At 32.7% G+C, this 27,467-nt stretch overlaps 1 protein-coding gene across 4 annotated transcripts in view; it reads left to right on the plus strand.

The window, feature by feature from the left end:
• LOC145292023 (ATP-binding cassette sub-family C member 5-like) overlaps positions 1-27,467 on the plus strand; it is a 358,649-nt gene that overhangs the window by 73,384 nt on the left and 257,798 nt on the right. For 2 of the 4 annotated variants that reach the window (XM_080138030.1, XM_080138031.1), the window contains exons 6-8: positions 13,727-13,812; positions 23,861-24,034; positions 24,814-24,876. In XM_080138030.1, the coding sequence (XP_079994156.1) occupies positions 13,727-13,812; positions 23,861-24,034; positions 24,814-24,876 (323 nt within the window). Of the gene's footprint in view, positions 1-13,726; positions 13,813-23,429; positions 23,486-23,860; positions 24,035-24,813; positions 24,877-27,467 lie in introns of those variants that run through there. The other 2 variants (XM_080138032.1, XM_080138033.1) reach the window with 2 other exon arrangements.

A 27,467-nucleotide genomic window follows, 5' to 3' on the forward strand; every position in this document is an offset into this window, starting at 1 on the left:
CACAAGTTAAAGTATTCATAGATATCAAAGCCATCAAATTTTTATTTAGCAGTTTTATTTTTATATTGATTTTTGAAGCAATACTTTCATTAATAAAACTTTCTGAACAGTCAGAATCAAGTCGAACATTTAATATGTTTTATACTTCATTATATGTCCATGCAGTAATAGCTCTAATAGTAGGATGTAATAAAGGCTATTGCTGTTGCTGATATTACATTGTTTAGCTATGGTTGTTGTTAGAGTTCACATAGTGGTTAACAAACATTTGAATAATGTCCTACTTTTCCACATTTCTTGCATGTTGCTAGACATATAATTATTTTATGTCTTTTTTCACCACAAAATAAAAGCAATTATTTTGCATTTTATGTGTAAATAATGATCTGTTGTTATACAAAACTGTCATGAGTCGATTTATGTCTGGTTTGCTTTTAGCTGTAGGCATAGTAATACTTTTTTGCAGTGATCTTTTTCATAGAAAAGTTAAACTTGTTGTAAACACCAGATTTCATTGTGCTGAGTGCAGAGTAGAAGTATTTAAATATATGCAGAAATATGTGGATAAGTTTTATTTTCTAATAATCTATGCCGCCATTTGTGTAGAGATGCTAAACCATTAATCAAAAAATCTATTACTAATTGATATTTTTCATAGTTACTGTTTTTAAAACACTGTCTTTATAATACTTTTATAAATGCATCTAACGATCCCTTAGTTGTTAGAAAAAGATTTTTGTAAACATCTCATTTGGCATTTTGTTACCACAACACACATAGTGCTCGTCATCTAAAACATAAAAATGCATCCATTATTCTAGGTATGACTTAACCATCTTCGGTGTTTAATGAAGTATTTTGGCTGAATTGTTCAACATAGATATTCAGTATTCTCTGTTTCCGCTCCTTAGCTGCAGTAGAGCTGCTCGTGTTCAGATACAATCTTGTTAAAGAAATTCAACTGATTTCTATTCAGGCTTTAGGTGTGATTATATATGGTATTAATTGAAAGATTAATCTGTTATACTGTTCTGAATGTAAATAACACTTGATAACTAATTTAATAGTTTAATTGCTACAATACAAAATGAGAAAAAACTTATAGCAAATGCTCATGTCCAGTCGCACAAAATCATGACTTTATTACATAGCAGATTTGATATTATACTCAGTCTGTTGCTGGAAAAATAGTTGGATCATGCTACCACTCCAGTAAGTACCAGACTTCAGATGCAATCTTCTACTTATATTAGACTTATTATACACCAAAAGATGAACTACTGCTGCTACATCTGGGAAGGTGTCACACAAAGTGCCCTTTCCTGTTTTGACAGAATATAAAATCAACTACAAAATCTAATGGTGGGTGCTGATCTCTTCTCTTTTCTACAACCCCTTTTTCATAGAAAAGATGTTGTTAGTCTCTTTCTACTTTCTCATTATTTTCATGAAATGTGTTTGACTGATCTCCCATATTTGATTACTCTTTGTAAGACATTTGCATAAATAACTCATTTTCTTATCACAATACATATAGTGTTCCTCATCTTTAGCAATTATTCCTGTTTAACTAACACTTATCCTCAAATGGTTCTTGACCTTGATAAATCATGACCTAATATTATAATAGGAAGAAGCAAGAAAACTATAAATAAATCATTGCACACCTCCCACCTATACCAAGTGTATCGATGACATACTGATTTAGTCGGGCACAATTTCTTGTAGAATAGCTATGTATATCTAATCACAATGGTATCACACTCAACTCAAGGACATTTGCAGTTGCTAGGATACAGTTGAATTTATGGGTTTGGAAACAGTGCTTACCAAAAATTCAGCTTAGAGTTCAACCATGCATTGATAGATTTGTGAAGTATTTAAATCACTAATACCATTTTGATGGTATTGTCACTGACCTTTCAAATTACATGACAAAAAAATTAGATTTCAAAATACAAATGATCAAGATAATAAATAAATCCCAATAATATAATATTATTTGAGGATGCTTGAATGCAATTGAAAAGATAAGCTTAAACTCAGTTCATCAACTTCTGTAGAAATTTTATTTTCCACCTTCTGTCTTTCCTTCTCTCTCCCTCCCCTTCTTGATCCCCCCCTTTTCTTGGTGTATCTTGTGCTGCTACTGCTTGTTATATCATGTGTTGAATGCGTGCTTTTCGATTGATAAAAGATGTGTGCGCCATTTGTGGGAAGTTTTCAATATGAGAAAGAAGTCGACTCGCTATCCTGCATCAAGAGAAAAGATGTTAAAAATCGCAAGTTTAAACAAGAGAAACCAGTGGTTTGGTTTCTTTTTCTTCAAGCAGGATTCGTCAAGGAAGACAACACAGAATAAGTCAGAAAATACTGTTTAAAAAATCAGTTGTAAACGAAAGTACAACGACCTCTTCACCGAGGAAGACAGAACTATTTTAAGGCCTAGAATTGGTCTTGTAAAAAAAGAATACTAACTCCAGTGAGGCGTTAGAATTCACGTCAAAAGGAACCAAGAAATCTTCTATAGAAATACATTACACTACAGAAGATTTGGATTATTTTCTTGGATTACAGAACCAAGAGGATTGAAATTTTCTCGAATGAGAACATTAAAGTTAATGGCGTAAGGGAGGTAATTTACATACACCCTCTTTTAAAAAGATTAAGTGTTGACGTGTTTTATTTAAGTTCTTTGACATGCAGTAAGTCCTGACTACACCTATATTCTTACCCCTACTATCCCTTACAATATTGTTAATGGAGTTCTTTGAGAACCGCCAGAGGGACTAATTTGGCAGACACTGTATTTGGTGAACATAAAACTGACTATATCTTTCTTTCCCTATTTACCTTTCCATTTATTTTTTTTTTTTTTAAATTGTTTATCGTAGTATTCTTTCGTTTTTTCCCCCCTTTTTGTTGGGCAATGGGATAACCTTCATTGGACGTCATGATAAAATTCCCATTACTTCTAATATGGAATCCATAATATCAGGTTTCCTTTTCCAATATTAAATGTCTGACTTCCAACCTTCCAATGGTTGAAATCCACTTACAGGAGACTCAACCAGAGTTATTCTTTATGTGTGAAACTGACATCAGCCTGTTAGTTTTAACTGGGGATTTCATGATTAAAAGTTACTCAAACACGACATTAAAATCTGATCCTTATGATCACCATGGATATAGAATTTGTGCTTACATTAGGAAAGGCTTTCCATCTAATAGGAACATCCTCAAAGAAGACTTGAATTACCCTATATGTGTTTCTGTATAGCACAGCATCATATTCATCTTTGTTCCCATAATGACAGTTATTATCTTTGAGAGTATCTCTGAGAAAATTGATTATCAACATTCATGTTTGTGATGAATTTAATTTTCACAATGTTGAATGGTTAGTCCACTAATGATCAAGTGAGATTTTGTGATGATTTTTTCATTTAACACAGATTGTAACTTAAGTACCTAATGCTAACATTTTAGTCTTTTCCTGACAATTTATCCTGAACAGTGTTCATCGACTGTTCTGTCACTGCTGGGATCATTCAATTGTTTCAATTAAGATCACGTTTTTTTTTTTTGTTTTTTTAGATAGGCATCACCACATTATCAAGGCCAAGAGGCCACTCAAGGATAAGGGTTAAAGAGTGTACAGTAGAAATTGGACATTATAGTAATCATTAGTAATGAACATTCGGTAAATTTAATAACTTATATGGAACGGCTCATCAAGAACTTATTTACGTTAGACTTGAACACAACCATATTGTAGTCAGCCAGAAAGCAGGAAAACGAAAGACAATTCCACAGGCGTGCAGTTCTAAGAAAGAAGCTTTGTTCATGGAATCTACGTTTAGGTTTAGGCACAGATAAAGAGTGGGGGGAATTATTGATAGTGTTTTCAGCTAGACGAGTGTTTCTTGTGAAAGTTAGGTGAGGGGGGACCATAGACTGAAGCTCAGTCGAACACTTTCCATGAAAATAACGATACATCAGAGACAAACTCGCAACATCTCTTCTGTGAGATAGAGGTTGCAGGGAAGAGAAAAAGACATCTCCTACGAGGCTATGAAGTCTATTTTGAACTCTATCAAGGCAGGACAAGTCCTTTCTAGCAGCTCCTGCCCAGATGTGGCAACAATATTCCATCCTTGGACGAACCTGGCTCTTATATAGATAGAGAATTGCATCAGCAGTGAGATATCTACCGGATCGATAGAAAGATCCCGCAATTTTTCCAGCGGCCTTGGCAACAGATTTGATGTACGTATTCCATTTAAGATCAGGAGTAATGGTCAAGCCCAGAAGCTTGTCAAAACTGGAGGCCTCCTGAAGATGAGAGCCATTCATTTCAATTGATGCCAGATGTGGATCAGAATGTTGATGATGTAAAGAGAGAAGCTTGGTTTTAGATGCATTAAAAGTAACTAGCCACTCCTTTCCCTATTGTACTACGTGCTCAAGATCAGAGGAGAGAGAATCGGAGAGAACTTGGTTGTTTACTGTCTTAGATGTGCTACCATAAATGGTAGTGTCGTCAGCATAAATGTCTACAAATGATGTAAGGATGTGATTTGGAAGATCATTAATGTAGATCAGGAAAAGAGTTGGGCCCAGCATGGACCCCTGAGGGACACCAGCATTAATACTGTGAGCTTCTGATTTTTGCCCCTCAACTACTACTCTTATGAACCTATCAGAAAGAAATGATTTAATAATTGAGAAGACATTTCCAGCTATACCATAGCTAGAGATCTTGTGAAGTAAACCTTTATGTCATACCCTATCAAAGGCCTTAGATATGTCAAGAGCAATTGCCCTAGAAAGGTTGCCTCCGTTGAGAGATTTTCTAATCCTATGAGATATAACTGTAAGCACATCTGCTGTAGATCTAGCAGAACGGAAACCATATTGAGTGTCACTAAGAAGGTTATTTTTGTTGAGATGGTTGATTACTTCTGTATTTAACACAAATTCCAGCAACTTATTCATGACGCACAGGAGACTTATTGGCTTGTACTGAGAGGGGGATGAGCGATCACCTGAATTCTTAAATACAGGGCATACTGATGAAATTTTCCAGGGAGATGGGAAACTATTCTCCTTAAGACAACGTTTAAACAGTTTTGTAAGTATGGGCGCTAGTTCAGGTTGAAGTTTTTTGAGTACTATAATTGGAATACCGTCAGGGCCAGTTGCTTTACTGGAATCAAGGTTTTTGATTAGCTTGGCAACATCACGTACAGATATACGTATATCACTTAGCGTGTTTTCTGATACAGGAGGAAATATTGGAGGTTGGCAGCCTTGGTCGCAAAGGGTAGAATTAGCTGCAAAATTCTTGGCAAAGAGTTTGGCTTTGTCTGATGCTGACGAGATTACCTCAGGTCCATTGATAATAGTTGGGATAGAGCACACGCTACTGTTCAGGATTCTGTTTGCTATTTGCCAAAACTGGTGGGAATCAAGCCGCTGCTCAGCTACTTTGGGCTTAACGAATTGAGCATACAACTCTCTTGCGTTCTTTATTACTTTCTTACAATGGTTGCTGGCAGTCCTGACAGTGGCTTTAGTTTCCATACATCTATTACGTTGGAAGCAGTGGAAAAAGTGAGTTCTGTGCGCAATGGCAGCACCACATTCTGAGAGAACTATGGCTGGCTGTTAGGTTTTTGCTGGAACTTTTTTGGATGGTATGAAACGGTCTATACCTACAATTAACCATTCTGTCAGGTCTGATACTATAGAGGACACATCCTTTTTAAACATGGAACACAGAGGTAGATCCGATATAAATGTACGGAAGCTATCCCAGTCAGCCTTAGTGTATCTATATACTGTACGATGGAGAGGTACGTCTGGGAACTTATTACATTTCATTTTTATCTTAATTGATACAACAGAGTGGTCGGAAGATCCAAGAGGAGACAGAACAGAAACTGAACATAGTTCAGGGCAAGTTGTGAGAAAAAGGTCTAGTAGACTCGCATACTGGCCGTCATTGTCGGGCACACAGGTGGGTTCCTGAACAATCTGAGTGAGGTCATAGGCAATGGAGAAATCAGGACAGAACCTCCCCTCATCGTCGATCTTGTTTGAGTGGGTCAACCATTCGACGTTGTGAACATTGAAGTCTCCACATACGTGAATGTTAGCTGAAGGATAAGCAGATAGAACTTTGTCAATTTTCTCAGATATGCTTTTAAAGATGGTAACTCCGCTGTTGTGGGGGCGATAGAGAGTAAATATAAATGCAGTAGTGTGAGCTAAAGCAACCCGGAAGCACATATAGGGTAATTTAGGATCTTCTCTAGAGATGTCCCTACCACATGGAAAGCCATCTTTAATATAGGCACATATTCCATGCCCATGGCGATCTTGGGGGTCAGATTTAGAAGTTAAGTTAGAGTATCCTTTAATTGCGAACTCTTCTAGGGAAATGGCCTGTCCAATGCCAGTTTCGCTTAAAAATAAAAGGTCTGGTTTAGTCTCCTGTAATTGGGTTTCAACCTCTGGAAGGTTAGAACATAGACCCCTGATGTTGGAGAAGGAGACATGGTAGTAGGGGTCTACGTTGGAAGTTGGAGAACCGGGTTTAATCGTGTATTTTTTCTTGAAACTTGTCATCATGAAATTTTGGAATTTGTGGACTAGGTCGTCAGATTTACTTAGAGCAGGACAGAGAGGGGAAACTAAGAGAGAAAAAGAAACAAAGAATTTTTTTTCTTTTTTTTGTAGCTCATGATAAGGTAAACCGTAACAATTACCCACTAATATGGCATCGAGAGGCCCCACCAAAAGCTACTGCATGGTCCAGAATCCATTCACCAAATGGCAATACAGCAGCCCCAGTACTTTGCACCTGCTGATAGGACAGCCTCCTTAGTGGTTAATCCAAGGTTCGGGTCCCTGACTATCAGGCAGATAACGTCAGCCCAGATAAAACGTTTACCTCCAGCACCCTTACTAGTGACATGGCTACAAAGATAGACATAGAAACAGAAAATTTCCACCATCTCTGCCAACTGTTCGCACAAAATACTGCCAACCTAGAAAACAGCTTTTTCTTCTCCCTTTGTCAGAAAAATCACTCATTAAAAAATGAGGACTGAGGAACAAATAAGGAGAAGCGAGAGTAACAGGAGCTGCCGATAATGCATCCACAATGCGTTTTCTACTCTCCATTAAAAAAAAAAAAAATTATTAAGTATTCTACTTAATAAAAGTCCAACAGATGTGTTTAAGGGAAAGTATGGTGATAGATTCCCCTCTCACGAACTAAAAATGAGTACAATTTCGTAATCAACTTGGTAAATAAATAAACATTTATGGACGAGAAAAAAGCTAGCATTTAATAAAACAGAAATACATAAATTAAATACTGAAATAAAATGTAGTTATTAATATTTGAATCTAAAAATAAAAAGTACGCTTTATATAGAAATCACTTATCTCAACAAAAACACTTCCGTCTCCAAAATGCAAACTGTAGAGAAGAATTTAAGTTTTAACAGCGTTCAAAAGACTTTTTTTTTTTTAAATTAACCGTTAAAAGAAAAGTGTGATTTTATTCTGAACTTTAGCTAGTCACGTTTTAAGAAACTTACGATATAAAAGAAAAGCGGATGGGGTGGGGGGAGTTCTTTCGAAAGTTAGTTGGTGACGTTATAAGTAATTGCGAGATAAGATGGAAGCAGGAATTAAGGGGTGGGGACTGAAAAGGATAATATAATGGATTGAGTCTATACAATATTTAAGATCAACTCGGTTTAAGATTTACTGTACATTAGGTGGGGCGATTAGTGAGTCCAAAAAGAGTTCCGTAAGAATCCCTTTAAAGAATATTCAAGTTACAGAAGAAATGAAAAGTCTGTTACAGTGGTTATAGGTAGACGAGTTCTTATTGTGAATTTTTTTAAAAGTAATGATAGAACCTAGAAAGATCAGCAGCCTCTCTTCTGTGAGAAAGAGACTGTAGAGAAGAGAAAAGGTCATCCCTTACTAGATTATGAAGTCGATTTTGCACTGTGGCAAAACGGCACATCCCCAGATAGGGCAACAATACTCTATCTTAGGATGTATTTGACTCTTATGCAAGTAAAGGATTGTGTCACGAGTGAGATATTTTCTGGTGCAGTAGAATGATCCAATCGCTGAAAGGAGAGAAGTTTGGTTTTTAGATGAATTAAAAATACCTTTTCCCCACGATATGATGTGCTTCAAGTTAGAAGAGAGAGAGAAAAAGAAAGATCTGTATCAGGAATGCCTTTGCTGAGTATGATGATCGTGTCATCTGCATAAATGTCAAAACAAATTTTCGGAATGTGATTTGGGAGATCAGAAAGAGGGTTGACAACAGAATGAATCCTTAAGATATGTCAGAGTTGATACTATGTGCTTCAGTAGGTGTATCAGAATTTTTGTATGAATTTTTGACACCCCTAACACGAAACTGCGAATAAAATATAAAAAAACTCGTAATTTCTCTTTTAAAAGTGGGTTGTTTATTTTCTTTATGGATTATACTTCCAAAATAAACTATTAAAGTTGTATGAAAAGTAATAGAAATATTATTTTTTTATTTTTTAAAAAACAGTAATGAAATTAATTGAATTTTACGAGTTTAGTATTTTTCAGTTTTTAAACTTTATAAATCTATCAAAATTTTTCTATTGATTCTATTTTTACGATATTTTCAGGGTCAATGTGAAATTTTATGCTCTTTCCAATAAATCGAATATAATATTTTAGACAAACGTTTTTTTTACATTCATGCCCCCCTATTTTGAAATGTCTATTAAAAAGTAAATAATTAATTTATGTGCCAAAGTTTTATATATCACAAATTGAAGATAAAAGATCAATAAATAATATATTCTAATTTAAAATAAAAAAAGAACAGTTTTTTTTTATAATCTACTTGTAAAGTCCGGTGTTTAAAACCTTTTTTTTAAAAAAACACGTTGTTTGTATTTTTTGTTGTTTTTTTTTAATGAAACCTTGGTCCTTGCCCCTTTAATAGAAAAAAATTAGGGTTTGAATTACATTTTTCGAGTAGTTATAAGCTTGGAAAGACAGGGGGTCGAATTATTCAATATTTTTCACGAAGTTTCTGACACACCTACTACCGACTACCGATGTAAATTCCTGTATATAATAATAAAGCACTGTATGGGATTTCTTTTACTACAAAAAGTACAAGTATATATATATATATATATATATATATATATATATATATATATATATATATATATATATATATATAATATAATGATCCACAAAGTATGGAAATAAAAAAGTTAAAAATTAAAAAAAAAACGTTTACAAATGTTTTTGATATAGATGTACTTAATAATACTTTAGTAAGTATGTTTTAACTTAAATAGGGATGGTATAATAAAATTGTAGGGTCTGCGTTCACGCCTGGCTTCCATAGAATGGAAATAGGTACAAGCTTTAATAAAGACTTTTCATATCTATCTGTGTAAGTATACTTTGATAATTATATTTCAGTTTGAAGAAATATGGTATAATAAAATTATGGGGTGTTCGTTCGCGCATGACCTCGATAGAATGGAAATATGTCACAAAGTTTAACAAAGTTTTTTAATATAGATCCACAGAATATTGTGTTTTAGTGTGAACAGGTATGGTATAATAAATTATGGGGTTTATCTATTTTATTTTTACTTTCATCATATTTTGCTTTGGTTTTGATACCCCCAAATTCGAAGCTATCTCTTTACAACCCTTCCTTTTCATAACCTATCATACTTTCATAAATCAGAGTCCATTTTCTGTAGGCTGTTTTTGATGCCCAGTCAACGACGGGTACTTTTGCTAGTATATATATATATATATATATATATATATATATATATATATATATATATATATATATATATAGTAGTAAGTTATGAGAATATATATGGCAATTAAGCTACACAGAATATTCCACATTTCATTCTCATGAGAATTCGCCAAGCTTATGCTGAATACTGAAAAATTTATACATAAAATTATATCTTCGTATATTGATTCATGTGATTAAATGAAGTAATCATATATATATATATATATATATATATATATATATATATAAAAGTTATTTTGTGTGTGTGCGCGCGCGCGCGCGTGTGTGTGTGTGTGCACACGTGTGTATGTGTGTGTGTGTGTGTGTGTGTGTGTTCCTTCCTGATAGGTTCTGAAACAACTGAGCCTATCTTTTGCAAATTTCACATAAAGGTAATTTATATATCTGGCAGTGTTCTTAGATATGTTTTGTATAGAAATTCATCCAATAAGTATCGAAAATCGAAAAAATCCTAAAAATTAGCAATAGATAAGTATTTCTACTTACTTATTTTTAGATAAAAAATTTTTACCCGGAAAATTTTTAGGGAGATAATAATATAACGATGTACAATCCCGATACCTTTTATAACGTTGTACCGATCTGGCAGGTGTCCTTTGATCGTACCTTGTCTCGTTACAAGTTGGCCTGTTGATCGTCCTTACCCACTGTGTTTTCATGGAGGGTCGCTTTTTCTCTCGATCGAATCGTCTTTCTTCCATGTGTAGGGAGTCTCCGGGTACATCAATCACTCCGCTGGTCCTTGCGGTTTGCTGAAAAAATCAAGAGTCCCCACCACAACAAACAGAACTCTGGGTTATAACAGTAACAAACTATTTATTGTTTTCATTACTTCATAACTACTGTCTAATTTGAAGTGACTGACTATAGCAGTGAACGATGTAAGACCAGACCAGTAAAGTCACAGAGTTCCCATTAACACAGGCTAGTTCCCATCATAACTTCAGGCCCTGAAGGGCTCCCCAAATCAGGAGCGCCTGACAAGCCCAGCCGTTCAACTTGCTGGCTACAACTTCTCTCTTAGAAATCCTTTTTCTAAATCCAACCCCTTTTCCCCCCACCTCTCCTTAAGAGAGTGGTTACAAACACCTTTCTTTCTTTCTCTTAGAGCTTATCTCTACCAAACTTCAACCCCCATTTGCACTGAGGTGTTTACTTATTACCAATTAGGCGTGATTAGTCACCCCCAAGTCGAACAATGCTTGGCAGCGGCGACCCCTACTCTTGACCCCCATTCTGCATACCTATCAACAGAGGTTTTCAAAACAACTTGTTAACAGATATATAACAGTAATAAGATAAGAACAATTATCATTTGTTTTTTTTTCTCTTTCTGACAAAATCCCATATACATTTCTGTTTAAACAACAGCAAACCATCACCATCACCATCATCATCATTAGAATTCAGCCGTGCGAATTCCTCTGAATTCGTGTAGACTGGCATCGCCTGGTTCCCATCGGGTCACAATAAAATCTCAGCAAATGATTTCTTCTTAAGAAAAACATTCTTGTCATCTGGATATGTAGATATGAGTGAACATTCGACTACAGATTGAATGATTCTCTGTTCAAGCCCGGGTGTACTTCGTTTTATTTTAATTTTTTCTTATTAATGAGTTCAATTCACGATAAAAGAAGAGGTACTATTTAAAACTGCCGTAAATAATTTCTTTGTTTACATATTTTAAAACTAAACATTAATCAGAAGTGAGTTTTCCAGGGCATTCATGGTCTAGCCCATATATCGGCTGACGTGATATTGTAAACAAACACAGACGGAATTTGATAAATGACATTATCATTATTATTTATTTATTAAAAAAATTTGTAGAAAGAGAGTCAATTTCCTTCTCTGTTTTACCAAACAATTTCAGATCGTCCATAAATAACATGTGGCTTATCTTTGGTCCTTTCTTCTCCAGTGGGTATCCCATCTTTGTCTCTTATGTAGGGCAAGTAAATAGCCAGAAGTGCATGTCCAAATGTCTTTGCATCAATTGCGAGGAAAAGTAGAACAATGGTTTTATTTGCTGTTTGTGATGGTGTTGTAACACTGCATCGATTTCAGATGCATCCACCACCAAAGAAAATTAAGGATTGGATAGAGGATGTGACAGCAAAGACGTGTCTGCTAGCTTCTTCTTTGTCTTGTTAAAGGTTTTCAGCTGGTACTCATGTAATATCTTTATTCTTCATCATCAACATTCAATAGCCTCCCAAATATTGTGGTAAATTCTGCAGACTTATTTTTTTCATGAAGGAATGAAATTACATTTGAGCTAATGACATGGCTTAAGAAAGCAAACGCACATAAAATACATTTTACAGAGAAGGTGAAGCAAATGTTCATTGGGTGAGGAGCTGATTACTAAAATATCATCAGTAAAATTGTATATAAAATTCAAGTCACATTTCGTCCATGAAACATTGAAAAGTACTAGTTGCATTCCATAAACTGGAAGGTTAAAAATTTTAGAGTAGTTATAACCATCTTCAGTATATCTGCTAAATATCTCATAAACTGTACAATGATACCAGGCCAAGACAAATGAGAAAAAAAGCTTTACTTACAAAAGTGCAAGGTTGTCTTTTGTTGTTTTTTTATCAAATAAAGGGTGAGCTATTTGTGCAGATCCAATGTAGCTTTTCATTGTATTTTCTTCTAATTAAATTTGTTTTTATATGGGATAATCCCAGAAAAAGGTAAATTTAATTATTTTTTGTTTTATTAAAAAAAATCAAATGTAACAAGACTTGATTCTCAGCAAGATAAAGACATAAAAACGAACAAGACGCCACTGCTTGAAAAAAAAAAAGTAAAAAAGAAAAACACTTTCTTGTAACCACAAAAGGTCATGAAAATATTTGAAATTAAAGATTATGGAAAAGTGCAATGGCATTTGAAATCAGGCTGAATGCACTGACGTTCTGATTAGATAATAACTAAATACTGGGCACTGGCTTACATGAAAAACATAGTTCATCAATATGAAAAACATAGTTCATCAACATGAAAAACTTGTAAATTCTCTGGAATGTATTTTTTTTCTAGCACATAACAACCCTAAATTAATGTTTGAGATCGAACCCTGAAAGTTTTCCGCTATTCAATCCCCTCAGACTCATCTGCATCATCATTCTAATTATGGCCAGGATTGTGAGAAACACTATTCGTTTCTCCCTAGCCAATCATCTTGAGATACCAAATGCTTGAAATCGATGCAAGCTATCTCCAGAACAATAAAAGTTCACTACTGTGGAAGGTGCACTAAGCCATTTCTTCTTGAGAACTTTCAGAAAATGGACAATCCGGCATTTCCAGCATGATTAAACTAAAATGAATGTTATTGAGACATAACATATTCTGAACCAGTCACTAGGCCAGAGAGTACTCAGAGTGGATGAGATATCCTGAACCTGACATTAAACACTAATGAGAGTGTATCTTGTCCATCGATTATACCAACTATTCTCAAATAGATCAAAAGCAGAATTTTCCACTAAATTCTTATATGGTACCTTTCTATGTCATGAAAGACCACTGGACAAAGAAGGCTTTCTAAATGTGGTCCAGCATTTAGTGAAGGACTGTGATTTACCTTTCAGTCTACGAGGGTCCTTAACCGAGAATCATTAGTAATTTGCAATGGTATTTTAAGTGTTGCTTGCACTGAGGATTGAACCATCAACCTCCTGAAATAGCAAATGGCAAATAAGTATGCAAAATATTATGGTTTTTCAATCTCAGTAAGTTTGTTGAATGTTCATGACGTTCATATATTGAAAAATATTGTTATATTTGATAATTGCTTTCATATTATTTTAATTTATTTTATAATAGGTGTACGTGTGAAAGTTGCTGCAACAGCTTTGCTTTATAAAAAAATTCTTTTGGTAAAAAACATGAAAGAAAAGACAACTGGGGAAGTAAGTAAATTTCTCATTTTCTATGTGCCAGTAAATAAAAGGAAATTAAATATAAGAAAATTTCTTTTTACAAGATGATGAAATAGATTACTAGAATGTATTTTTTTCTCACCAGATAGGAATCATTTAAATGAATCACAATAGATCGCTCAACGTTTGTTAAGTGATCAACACTAGGAAGCTCTTTCCAACCATACTCAATAACCATGTACATTTCTTCCATAAAAATTGTATAATTTACCAATGTTTTTTTTTATGCTAAATATATTGGATATAAAACGAATAAAACGGCATGAAATTCATAAAAAAATTGTATAATTTACCAAATTTTTTTTGTTGGAATTGATTCATCTAGTGCGGATTTCAGGGTTTCATGTACTTTTCTCTCCAACCCTCGAATCTATGAAACTATTTTTGGAACTAAAACAATGTTATTTTTTTAATCACTGAAAATTCAGGAATTGTGAAATTACAATAACATTTTCAGCATTCATTGAATAAATGAAAATATTTTCGGATCACTGATGCCCAGTTTCACAAAACACCTAGTTGTCAGAATTGTATTGATAAAATCCTTACTGCTTTTATATATTTGAATACAAATTTAAACCAATCCAACGGTTTTAACAAATGTAAATTACATCACCACATGCCACAATGCTTTTTTCTAAAAATTAATGCATGTATTATGAAACAATATTCATAATTATATGTTAGGGTAGATAAGCCCAAATCATCATTATTATTGCTTTATATATATATATATATATATATATATATATATATATATATATATATATATATATATATATATATATATATATATATATATATATGTACTAGCAAAAGTACTCATCGTTGACTGGGTTTAAAAACAGTCTACAGAAAATGGACTCTGATTTATGAAAGTATGATAGGTTATGAAAAGGAAGGGTTGCAAAGAGATAGCTTCGAATTTGGGGGTATCAAAACCAACGCAAAATATGATGAAAGTAAAAATAAAATAGATAAACCCCATAATTTATTATACCATACCTGTTCACACTAAAACACTTATCACAATATTCTGTAGGTCTATATTAAAAAACCTTGTTAAACTTTGTGACAGATTTCCATTCTATGGAGGTCAGGTGCAAACGAACACCCCATAATTTTATCATACCATATTTCTTCAAACTGAAATATAATTATCAAAGTATACTTACGCAGATAGATATGAAAAGTCTTTATTAAAGTTTGTGCCTATTTCCATTCTATGGAAGCCAGGCGCGAATGCAGACCCCACAATTTTATTATACCATCCCTATTTAAGTTAAAACATACTTATTAAAGTATTATTATGTACATCTATATCAAAAATATTGTAAACGTTTTTTTTTTAATTTTTTAATTTTTTATTTCCATACTTTGTGGACCAGGCGCGTACGCAGACCTCACAATTTTAATGAATCATCATTATGCCAGATCAAACATACCCATTCCTGTGTCTCAATACATATTCTATCATTATATGTGATCAGTTTTCTATAATAGTCAACCATATAGGAGCCTATTCATGACCAGACACACACACAGACGTTTAGCTTTATATTATAGATATTTATATAGATATATATACATTATTGCTTCATATAATATAATAATGTCTTCGAACCCAGTTCATTCAATGCATACATTGGCCTCTATGACAACATTTTACCGACGATTAACCTACCACTTAGCAGATAACAGCGCCATCAAATGACACCTAACCTTTCACAACAAAAACCTACAATCATCTGAAATAAGAAATAACAATAATAATAACTAACAATACTAAAATTAGATATCTTAACAACTGCACATGAAGATTAAATTATTCGAAGCTACACTAATTAAAAAACTTCACCCTCTTATTAACCAAATCGTGTTTAATATTGGGAGAAATATTCTAACCGCAGTCAACAATTAATAATAAATAAATAATTAAAGAATATACATAATAAAAAAAAAATACAATAAGAAAATCAAAATTAAAAAATAATTCTTACACCTACCAATATATCCAATATAAAATACAATAGAATTAACTATAAATACACTTAAGCCTCAATAAAGAAGAACATAAACAACCACTGCTGAGGATGATTAGAATTACCGATGAAAAAGCTAGAGAACAACAACTACTGGGTGCAATACTACCAGCTAAAACAAGAAAGACCGCTTGGCAAATAGAAAAAATGGTGCACTTATTGATCCGCGCTATTTCTTAAATAGTATTTTCAAGTTAATTAAAGTTTTACATCTGTTTTTATTAAATTGTTAGATGAAAGTACAGAATAGTTAAAGAACATCCTCCTGTCCCATGTTAGGAATGGCTTTCTAAATAGTAACGTCATTATTTCAGTACGGATCAATAAGTGCATGAGTACCGAAAAAATTAGCAGGAAAATTAGAAAAAAGACGAACTCAGTCATGTTTAAACAAACATGCATAAATAATGACTTCCTGCCAAAGTATACAAATATATATATATATATACTAGCTGTACCCGGCCACGCGTTGCTGTGGTTCAGTTTGTTAAAATGGAACACATTCCTCAAGAAAAATTGCATTTTGTTCGTTTATTTACTTTTATTATTTTTTGCAATTTTTTTAATCAATAAAAGTTATTTTTTTCCCCCAAAAAAAGATTAATTTTTTACCATAAATGGTTAGGTGAAAGTTTTTTTTTCAGGAAAACTTGCACTTCTTTTTTTTAAAGAAATTTGGCAGTAAACGTTTCTCTTTTAAAACGGAATTTTTATTATAAAAAGAACAGATGAATGCTTTACATGAACACTGTAAATAGTTATGTGAATATAGAGAAAAGTTTGATTCTTTTTTTCATGAGAATCTACAAATTATTATTTTTTTTTTTAAACAGATGTTCAGAAAATAAACAGAAAAATACTTCCATCATTAATTATGCAGAAAAATAAATAAAATGTTGATTTAGTGTTTCAACATGATGCTTATAAATTACGATAAAACTTGCTGAGTATGCACTGTTTTACGGTTGTTGTAAAAATGGAACGGAAACTTAAATTTCACTCCGTTTTAATCTTTCTTAATTTTTTAATTGTGCCCCCCCCCAAACGAATATAATCAAAACAGTAACATTTAACAATTGTACTTTATGTATATAAAACACAAAACATTTAAAAAAAAAAAAAAAAAGTTAATAACGAAAGGGAAATAATTCCATTTTTAAACGAAAAAGTCAGTTTGGTATATCTTTTTGTTATTTTTTACATAAGTCCAGCTTACCATTCACATTGAAAATGTTGACATTTATAGGTTGTCGGGTACGTTTACAACGAATAAACACTCCAATCTAGTAGATGTATCAGAATTTTTGTAGGAATTTTTGTAGGAATTTTTGACACCCCTATCAGGACACTGCGAATAAAATATAAAAAACTCGTAATTTCTCTTTTAAAAGTGGGTTGTTTATTTTCTTTATGGATTATACTTCCAAAATAAACTATTAAAGTTGTTTTAAAAGTAAAAGAAATATTTTTTTTATTTAAAAAAAAAACAGTAATGAATTTTACGAACTCAATATTTTTCAATTTTTAAACTTTATAAATCTATCAAAATTTTTCTATTGATTCTATTTTTACGATATTTTCAGAATCAATGTGAAATTTTATGCTCTTTCCAATAAACCGAATATAATATTTTAGACAAACGTTTTTTTTTACATTCACGCCCCCCCCCATTTTCAAGTGTCTATTAAAAAGTAAATAATTAATTTACACACCAAAGTTTTATATATCACAAATTGAAGAGAAAAGGTCAATAAATAATATATTCAAATTTAAAACAAAAAAAGTAGTGTTTTTTAGAAATTTATCTGTAAAGTTCGAAGTTTTTTTTTTTAAAACCACGTTGTTTTTTCTTTTTTTTTTTAATGAAACGTTGGTCCTTGCTCCTTTAATTGAAAAAAAATTAGGGCTTGAATTACATTTTTCAAGCTAAGCTTGGAAAGACAGGGGGTCGAATAATTCACGCCTCCCATTTTGAAATGTTTATTAAAAAGTAAATAATTTATTCACCAAAGTGTTATATATCAGAAATTGAAGAGAAAAGGTCAATAAATAATATATTCAAATTAAAAACAAAAAAAAGTAGTGTTTTTAAAATTTACCTGTAAAGTCCGAAGTTTAAAACTTTTTTTTGTTTTTTTTAATGAAACCTTGGTCCTTACTCCTTTAATTGAAAAAAAAATTAGTGCTTGAGTTACATTTTTCGAGGAGTTATAAGCTCGGAAAGACGGGGTGAAATTATTCACTATTTTTCACGAAATTTCTGATATACCTACCAATCTACCCATGTTAGAACAGCTTTCGGAATAGACATCCCTAACCTTGCCAGCATACCCGAAAAGCTATAAAAGTTCACGTGTCGAATGTGAACGATGAGTTGGACGTAATGTAAAAATGTACAGATTTTAAAAGGGAACGAAATTCAAATTTCTGTTCCATTTTTACTACAACCATAAAGCAGAGCATTCTATGCAAATTTTACCTAACTTACTGTATTAATGCTATTTTTTTTAAGCAAAAAAACAAAAAAAGAATATTTATGTTTGGCTATAAATTCCTAAACTCATTTCACCCTAAATAATTTAGGTGACTGAAATAGGAATCTAATTGAATCTTTTATTTCCTGATAGTATGTGAGAAATTTATTTTTCTTCGAATTCATTAATATGGACTTTAGGGGCTTTTTTCGGAATGTTCCTGTAAAAGTTATTTTTTATTGTTACAAATTACGATGCTTTATTTATATAAAAAAAGCAAAAATAAATTCTTGCGTTTTTTATTTACTACTGAAAACCATAACTTTAGTAAAGGTATTTTTTGTTTAACCAAAATAAAACATTTTCACTAAGAGTTAAGTAAATATAATTAGTTCATTATATTCTGCGATCATTATTTGATAAATACTGAAATTTTCATTAAAATTGGTTAATTTCCAGATTTTTAGTGAATTTTTAAGTAAAGGGAAGGGTCAAAATGTTTATTCACTTTGAGCGTCGGCATTCATTGTATGTCCCTACCATTTTTCGATGAATATTTGATATGAAAGCGACCACGTGTGGTTAATTTAAATCAAATTTCAATCACATGATTACATTATCAATAATCATGTGATTAAACGTATTGATAATTTACCGATATTGCAAACACATTATGTTTACATTAAGCCTGTGAGACCAAAATATCCTTTTCTGACATTTCAAAAAACCTGCGAGGTCAGGAGAAAGAAATGTCCAGAAAATCGCTAGATTTTTAACTTTTATCATCTGAAATTTTCAAAAATCGCTAATTCACCCCCCCCCCAACCTCCATATTTTAACTTCCTACACTAAAAAAATTATAAATATAGTATATTCAATATATAAAATGTTCCGTGTTTTCTTACTATATGTTTCTGGAATTATATTGAAGCGGTTAGCTCCCCAGAAGGCTTATATATTTTATCAGTTTTTTTTCAGAGAGGGTATTTTTTTTTATTTATTTATTTTTTTTGCAAGAAACAAATCATAAACTCAAACTTTTTATAATAAAAGTTAAATTTAAATATACTGCAAATTAAACATCACAATAATGGTGCAACATATTTTGAAATTAGAAAAATAAAAAAAACAAAAAAACTTTGTTTTAGCATGTATTTAGGTTGGTGGATAATTAAATTCTACTATATTGGTATAAGTTTTTTTTTTTTGTTTTTTTTTTTGCTGTTGTTTCTTACTTTTTACAATTTTCGATTAAATACTTCTAAATTAAGCGGGATTGCTTAGATCATATTTTAAAATAAACTTCGGAGGTTGGAATACCCCCCCCCCACCGAAAATGTACTTGGAAAAATCGATTTTATAGCGAGATTTAAGAATGGTTAGCCGAAAAAAAGGTGAAAAACAAAACAAATAATCAATAAATAATTGTTACCAAAGGCAATAAATGCTACTTTTTTTTTTTACTTACATGAATGAGTTTATTTTATGTTTTAAAGTATTTTCAAGCGCTTTTCTTTATTTTTTAATCTAAAATTGTGGGTGTGTGGGTGCGAAATATCTCCAGATTTTCTAGAATTCTCCGCTAAATTGCAAACAAAATCTCCAGATCTAGCAGGAAAACTGCTAAATCGGAAACACTGGTCATGTGACAGGAAGTGGTAATAAATAATTGTCCCTAAATAAAAAAATGGCCTATCGGTATAAAGAAAACCACCTATTTATCATAGAAAAATTAAGTATAATGTTATAATTAAAAAGAAATATATAAAAACACACATGGATATAGTAAACATATTATACCAAAACGTGGAAGCCATCCGTACAGTGGTTTTTTAGACTATTAATTGCGAACGAACCAAGAGTTACATTTTTATATATATATATATTGTTTCATATATATACTAGTGGCCTGGAAAGGTCACAGAGGAGACAACCAAGCAAAGAAAAACCCTAAGCAAAATTCATCCCAAAGCAGCAAAACTGAAGCTAGATTACTAGGACACTATATATACAAATGTAGGCAAATATCGATATATTTTATTAGTTTGAAAATAAAGGTTCTTTTTTAACCAACTGTCAAACAATTTTAACCATAGAATAGTATTATAATCTTCAAAAATCCTGCAAATTTTCATGTAGTTTTGTCCCATAAAACCAAACTGTATATATATATCCATATATATATTTCCCCAAAATCTCTGGCCTTGATAGACGAGCAGACTAAAACTTGCTGGTTTGGTTTTAAATGATCTGAAATAATAGCAAGGAGATACTTGATCCCAAATATTTCTTATAGCTCTTCTCTTTTGGAAATCGGGTACAATTATGAATATCTCCAGTATCAAATAATCTTTATACACTGTGAAATTTACTTTATATATGAAAACCAAAGAGAGGAGATATAACATATGAGAAATATTTGGAATCAAGTCTCCCCTTGCAGTTATTTCAGATCATTTGAAACCATAGCAGCAACTTTTAGTTTCCTCTCCATCAAGGCCAGAGGTTTTGAGGAAATATCAGATATTTTGTAATTCATATGCAAAACTAGGAAAATAAATGACTGACTGAAACATTTCATGGCTGTAAAAAGTGCCAGAAATAGGCTCTGGATGATGGATAATCCCTTAATGTGTGACCTTCAGGGCAAATCTTACATAGCCCACTACAAAATTCAGGCCATTGTTAAATTCTTATCAATAGTTGTTGAGATTTGAAACTTAAAATATTTCTAAAGAAGGTGGTATATCTATCTATAAATTCGTACTCCTGTCTGTTTGTTTGTTTGTTTGTTCACAATTTAATTAATATATATAAAAGGTTCCTTACTTTACTCTTTCATTTATTTCTGTATAGTATGATTCTTGCAAAATATACAATTAAGAGATCATCTCATTTGCATATTAAATTAAGAAAAATCGATTTTATCAAATAGCGGTATCTTAGTTAATGTTTCTAGTGAGAGAATTGTTATATGTGTTCTATTTACAATTGTTATTTAATAAATTTTAAACAATAATCATATTGATAACATATTTAATTAAATTTATTTGGAATTATTATTCCAACATCAATTTTTTAAAAAACTTTTTTTAGAGTTATTTGCCCCTAGATACTTTGGAACATAAACAAACAAACTATTCACCAAATAAAATAGTTTGTTAATCTCAATAAGTTTCTAGCTTGAAAAAATAATAGATAGAAAAATGTTTGGCTTTTATTGCTTTTTTTTAAATATTCAAACAAAAAAAAAATGAAAATATTTCATTTGTTTGTTTTTATTATTCTTTAAACAGCTATACAGAAATCGGTAATTTTTATGATGTGATCCAGCGTCATTTAACACCTAAAATAAAAAATAAAACTCTACTGCCCCCTCTAAATTCCACAATTTACACTTTTTTTCTTTTTTCACGTTAATCTCATCGATTACACACTGAACTTCCTCACTAAAAAATAAATGAAGATCCTCTTTTTTTTGACCTAATACATTTAAACAGCCTTTATAAATAATATGAAAGAAGACATTTGGAAAAAAAAGAAGAAAATTAACATTTTAGAGTGGGGGATCATTTTTCTATATAAATTTAGCATAAAATGAGCACTTTTGGCCAATAAGCGTTCAACGAGACATGTCACCTGTAGCATTTTTTCAAGTTTGGCGATCGAGAGGGGGAGGGGGCAAAACATGACAGATACAATTTGTTTTTTTAGGGGGGGAATTACATTTGAAACGTAAAATAACAATAAATTTAATTAATTTTTATGAGACCATTCTGTACATTCACCTAACAATTTCATAAACAAAACGAACCTCAAAATATGAAAAATTCAAATTTTGGGGGAGAGGGATTTCATTAGCAACATAAAATGATGAAAAATTTCATTTAATTGCTTTTGGAATTAATTTTTGGTAGATCTTCATTTTTTTTTTTAGGGGTTCTGCCTACTTGGCTAATTTTTTTTTTTTTTTGATCACATTGCCATTTGCTGCTATTTTTCTTTTCAGTGCTCAATATCTGGAGAATAGTTTTTCTCTTTGAATCCCTTCTGCTAGATCTACAGCAGATTTGCTAACAGTTATATCTCATAGGATTAGTGAATCTCTCGACAAAGGCTTCCTTTCTAGGGCAATTGCTCTTGACATATTAAAGGCCTTCGATAAGGTATGGCATGAAGGTCTACTTCACAAGATTTCCAGCTACGGTATAAGTGGAAATGTTTTCTCAATTATTAAATCATTTCTCTCTGATAGGCTCATAAGAGTAGTGGTTAATGGGCAGAAATCAGAAGCCCACAGTATTAATGCTGGTGTCCCTCAAGGGTTCATCCTGGGCCCAACTCTCTTCATTATCTACGCCAATGATCTCCCAAAACACATACTTAAATCATTCAATTCTGTTTGTGATGCTTTTATTTTCTCACTTTTCAATTGTTCTTATCGTAGCTGTGTTATTTCTTGACGTCTTTTCAAATTATGCACATTATTTTTCCCAATGTCTTCCTTGATGTACTGTAGGCAATACATTTGATGTCTTTGGTTGTTTTTCATAAACAGCTTCATTTTGAAGTGATTTCATATGGTATATTTTCGTTCCTTGGACTTTCTTCAACTTACATATTTTCTGATTAACGATGTTGACTGATAAATTCTAAAGCTTAAAACGGTTCATTCATAAGTTTGACCCAAATAATTCCAGGAATTTTTCAGTATGAAAACTTTTACTTTTTAATAGTCCCATTCATTTTACTGGTAGAAATAATTCGCCAATAAAAAAAATTTATTGCCAGTCACCATACGAGTTGTCTTTAATGTTTTCTGCAAAGTTGATTTGTTAAGTTTCTTCTACGCATGAAAATTTATAATTGAAAGATTGGATCCAATTGAAATTTCACTGCTTTATAAAATATTTTCACTATTACGTATTTGTGTAAACCTTCGTCTGAGTTTTTTTTTATTAGATTTAGTCTATCTAATTCTATTTTTTGTTTTTAAGCTTGCCACAATTTTAAGTTTTATTCATAAAAGCGCAGAATTTTTCTCACGTCATTTACATTTCTTTTGCTTTGGTATGGTTCGCTCGTTTTGAAAATGTGGGTAGACATTTTCTTTTCTCTCTTTTTCTTGTAATTTTTTTAATTTATACTGAAAATATAGTTGGACATATTCTTTTCTTCTCTTTTTCAGCGGAGTAATCTTTGGATATATACTTTACTTTATGCCCAATTCCTCTATGTTTTTCGAATCACTTCCCACACTTATAACACTTTGGCGATCCTCCATAAGTTTCTGTGGTGAGATTGTGTTCGCTTTCGAGATTCAATAGTACTTTTTTTTATATAATCTCAGCATTTTTGTGTAAATTTTATGGATGGTTCTGCTGAATTTAATTTATTTATTATTTATTATTATTTACATTTAAAATAAGAAATGCTATTCAAAGAGTCATAAAAATAAATGCCACCTTTCTAATTCACCATTGTATCATCTATTTGACACAGCTGATCAATATGTGTACATTAGATGGACAAAGATTGTGTGATTCTACCATCCTGGGTCCCCTTGCAGTTGGAAGTCCATTTGTTCTTGTCTGTGGGGTGATTTACAACATTTTTCTTCTGGGTCCACTTTCGTTGATTGGAGCTGCTACTTTTGTTGGATTTTATCCTCTTGTTGTGAGTTATGACATTTTTTTTTAATTCTTCCATCTTTGAAAGACAAAATGTAAGATTATAATAAAAAACGAAGAGAAGATTTCTTTTTCGACCTTGCTACTGGAATGAGGGTTGAAGATCTAGTCTTGTCAAACTCTCAATTAAGTCATTTTAATAAAGATAATCACGTAATATGCGCATGAGCTTTAAATGTTCCTTTGGTGTAAAATAATTGACTATGTGTGATGTGAAACAAATTCTAATCTGTTGTATTTGCTACATAATGTGCCACGTACGATTGAAAAACAGGCAGATTCCTTGTCTTAACAATATTCTGCAGAGATTTTAAACATGGTGGCTACATGAATCACATGTGTGCTAAATGGAAAACATCCACAGCAGAATAGGAATGCAAATGTGATAACAATTAAGCAAGTATAGCCAATTTTGGTTGTTGCTGAATTGGAGTTCAGAAAAAATGCTACAAACAATAGACATGATGAACAATCAAATTGTAGTAGTATATGCATGCTGTATGTAATCCTTTTAACAGATACTATACTCTAATTACAAGCATTTTGATCCTGGAGTGTTTAGATTTAAAAAATATAAAGAAATAAAACAATTTTGTATTAAGATTCACAAATTACTTCAAAATATAAATTTTAAATTTAAACTTAATTTAAAGCAACTGATATGATTTAAAGAAAATGTACTAAATTTTTCCTTTGTGTTATTTATGAAAAACTGTTCTTAATTGCTGGAATATGAACGTAATGAGATGTTTTTATATATTTTAGTTCCTTCTTATGAAGTTAGCAGCATACTATCGGAAAAAGATTGCAGAAACAACAGACCGCCGTGTAAGTAATTATTTCACCGTAATTATTAAGTTTACAGTAAAATTGGAATTTTTTGTTCTAGAAGTGTAAGCCATGTTTAGTTTCAGAACAGTTTCCGATGGTTTGTTGTTCTACACAAGTCCTGAGAGGTGACTGGTTTGCAGTAGACAGTTCTCGAGTTGGAATCCACAGAGCAAAAGACCCGTGTTGAGACGGAGAAAACATATGCGAAATTGCTACAGAAAGGTTTAATATTTATGGAGCAATTCTGGTTTCTGATTGGTTGGTAGCAGAACGTGAATTAATTTGATTCGTCAGTTCCTAGCAGCATCGTTTATAAATAGAATCTTCCGATTATGCAGGATCATACCCCATTATATTCCACGATATTGCGGTGCGTTATTCTATTGCGATTTTTCTCCTTTTACTGTCATTTCTGTTATTTTATTAACATCAAATTTTTTTTTCCACACAACGCTTTTTTTCTCCCTGTTTTTACTGTTATTTCTTAATAGTTTGTGAAATTTCTAATCACCGTTTTTAAACGGTGCGGCTATGGCCGCTTCTGCGAGGCAGACGCCTATTGTCGCCGACACAATGGATACGGAAAATGCTACACCTTCAAACACCTGGACTAAACCCCCAGAAGTTGACATTAACGTAAAAGAATTTATTGAAAAGGCAAAACAATGCCTGGACTTAGTCACCGAAATTGGACTTATTGTTAACATCCCAAAGCTGGAAGAAATCCAAAAAAGGTGCTTAACACTATTTGTAATTGAAAGTCACAAAAGGTTATAAGAGCAACGTCGAACATCATCATCAACCTTTTGGCAACAGCAGGCTTCAGACTCTTATGTGTCATAAGTGTAAGGGTTATGACATGCTCTTCAACTCAACAGAAGAATGCCTTTCCATTCTCAAAAGGAAATACTTATGCAACAATATGTCCTGAGAACTGAATATTTAGGGAAACGATGCACCACAGTTTTAGTCTTCCACGTACCACACTATATCGTTGGAGAACACCTCGGCACTTTTTTCTTGAAATTTGGAGAAATGGTTTTCATAGAGGTCGACGAATTTCATGGTGTGTGGTCGTTCGACATCCTTCTAGACAAGGAAAACTTTACGAACATCCCCTTTTTCCTTGAGGTAGGTGATGAAACCCTACCTATCATAGTGGCTGGCAGGCGACCAACCTGCTGGAACTGTAGAGAAATTAGGTACCTTATGTCCGAATGCCCCCTGAAAAAACCTCCACCAAACCCTAAAAGAATAATTGGTTAACATTCACTCACACAGATTAACACTCACAAAATGACCACAAACCCGAATGAGATTCTCAGAGGAGAACCGTGGCAGATCGCCCCTGGAAAAAAAAAACCCTGGACGCCTGACCTTCGACCAAATGAAGGAAGAGGCAATGTAAAAGAACGACCCTGGCAGAGAAAAATACATTGAAATTGTCAACTTAAAAAAGAAACTGGACTTAAAACGGCCAACACCCCAATCCCCTTGTAAATCACCTTCTCCGAAACCAAGCCCCAAATCCATCACCAACCCTATCACTATTTCAAAATGCCTCCTCCAGTCACAACTCCTGTCCCTCACAAAATGTCAAAATTAAGACCCCTAGGCCCTTTTAAAAAACATAAACCTTCCTCTCCTGTTGCATCAACCTCTGTGTCTCCTCACAATACTCCTCCTGCATCCCCTGCAAAGACCTCCTTCTGACTCACACACTCATATGGACATTGAAAAACCCTCTTCGGAAAACAAGAAAAAGACCCTCTACCTCCCTGGCAAAGTTAACACAGCAACTATAAACGATCATAAAAATTTTAAAGGGGCTGACCTTACCAAATTAATTGAGTTGAAGGAGGTAGGGGGAAGCTAATAGATATCCCTACTAACTTCCCAAATGCTAAAAGAGTGCTCACAGTCATTTGCAAAAGAGAAGAGGCAAAAGACTTTTTTTTTTTCTTTTTTTTTTTTTACACAGGCGTCACCACTTATCAAGGCCGATAGGCCACTCAAGGATAAGGGTTAAAGAGTGTAGAGTAGTCAAATTATGGCAAATGGTTGAAGAGGCAAACAAAGCCTTTAATCTTTCCCCTCCCCTAGTCGTTTTTAAAGACAGTGACATTAGAAATCTTAAAAAATGTGTTGAGAGGATCCCGGTAAAAATGCACCTCCCTGTATAGGATAGCAAAACTAACCTATCCTTTGCATGTCGGTGGTATATCTTGTGATGGACTCATCGATACTCAGATGGGTACCTATTCCCTCATGAGAGCCATCAGCACACTCACGACCACGATGTTCATTTCTGGTTCTGAACCCTAAGGCAGGTAAAGAACTCCACCTATGCAGACGACGTAACTGTGCTTGTAACGTGTAATGCTGAGATTAGTGTCATAAGTGTAGAAATCAGATTGTATGAAATGGTAGCAGGGGCAAAAATTAACTGCGACAAGTCTTTGGGTTTGCGCATCGGTGCCTGGAGGGGTATGCCCCTTCAGGGACCCTTTAGTTGGATCGACGGGCCTTGCAAGATACACAGCATCTGGTGTGGTCCTGCCCTCCAGCTGGAGAAAAATTGGTCGGAG

The sequence above is a fragment of the Euprymna scolopes genome, chromosome 13 (genome assembly GCF_053919585.1).
Source record: "Euprymna scolopes isolate OS-2025 chromosome 13, ASM5391958v1, whole genome shotgun sequence".
Lineage (NCBI taxonomy): Eukaryota > Metazoa > Mollusca > Cephalopoda > Sepiida > Sepiolidae > Euprymna > Euprymna scolopes.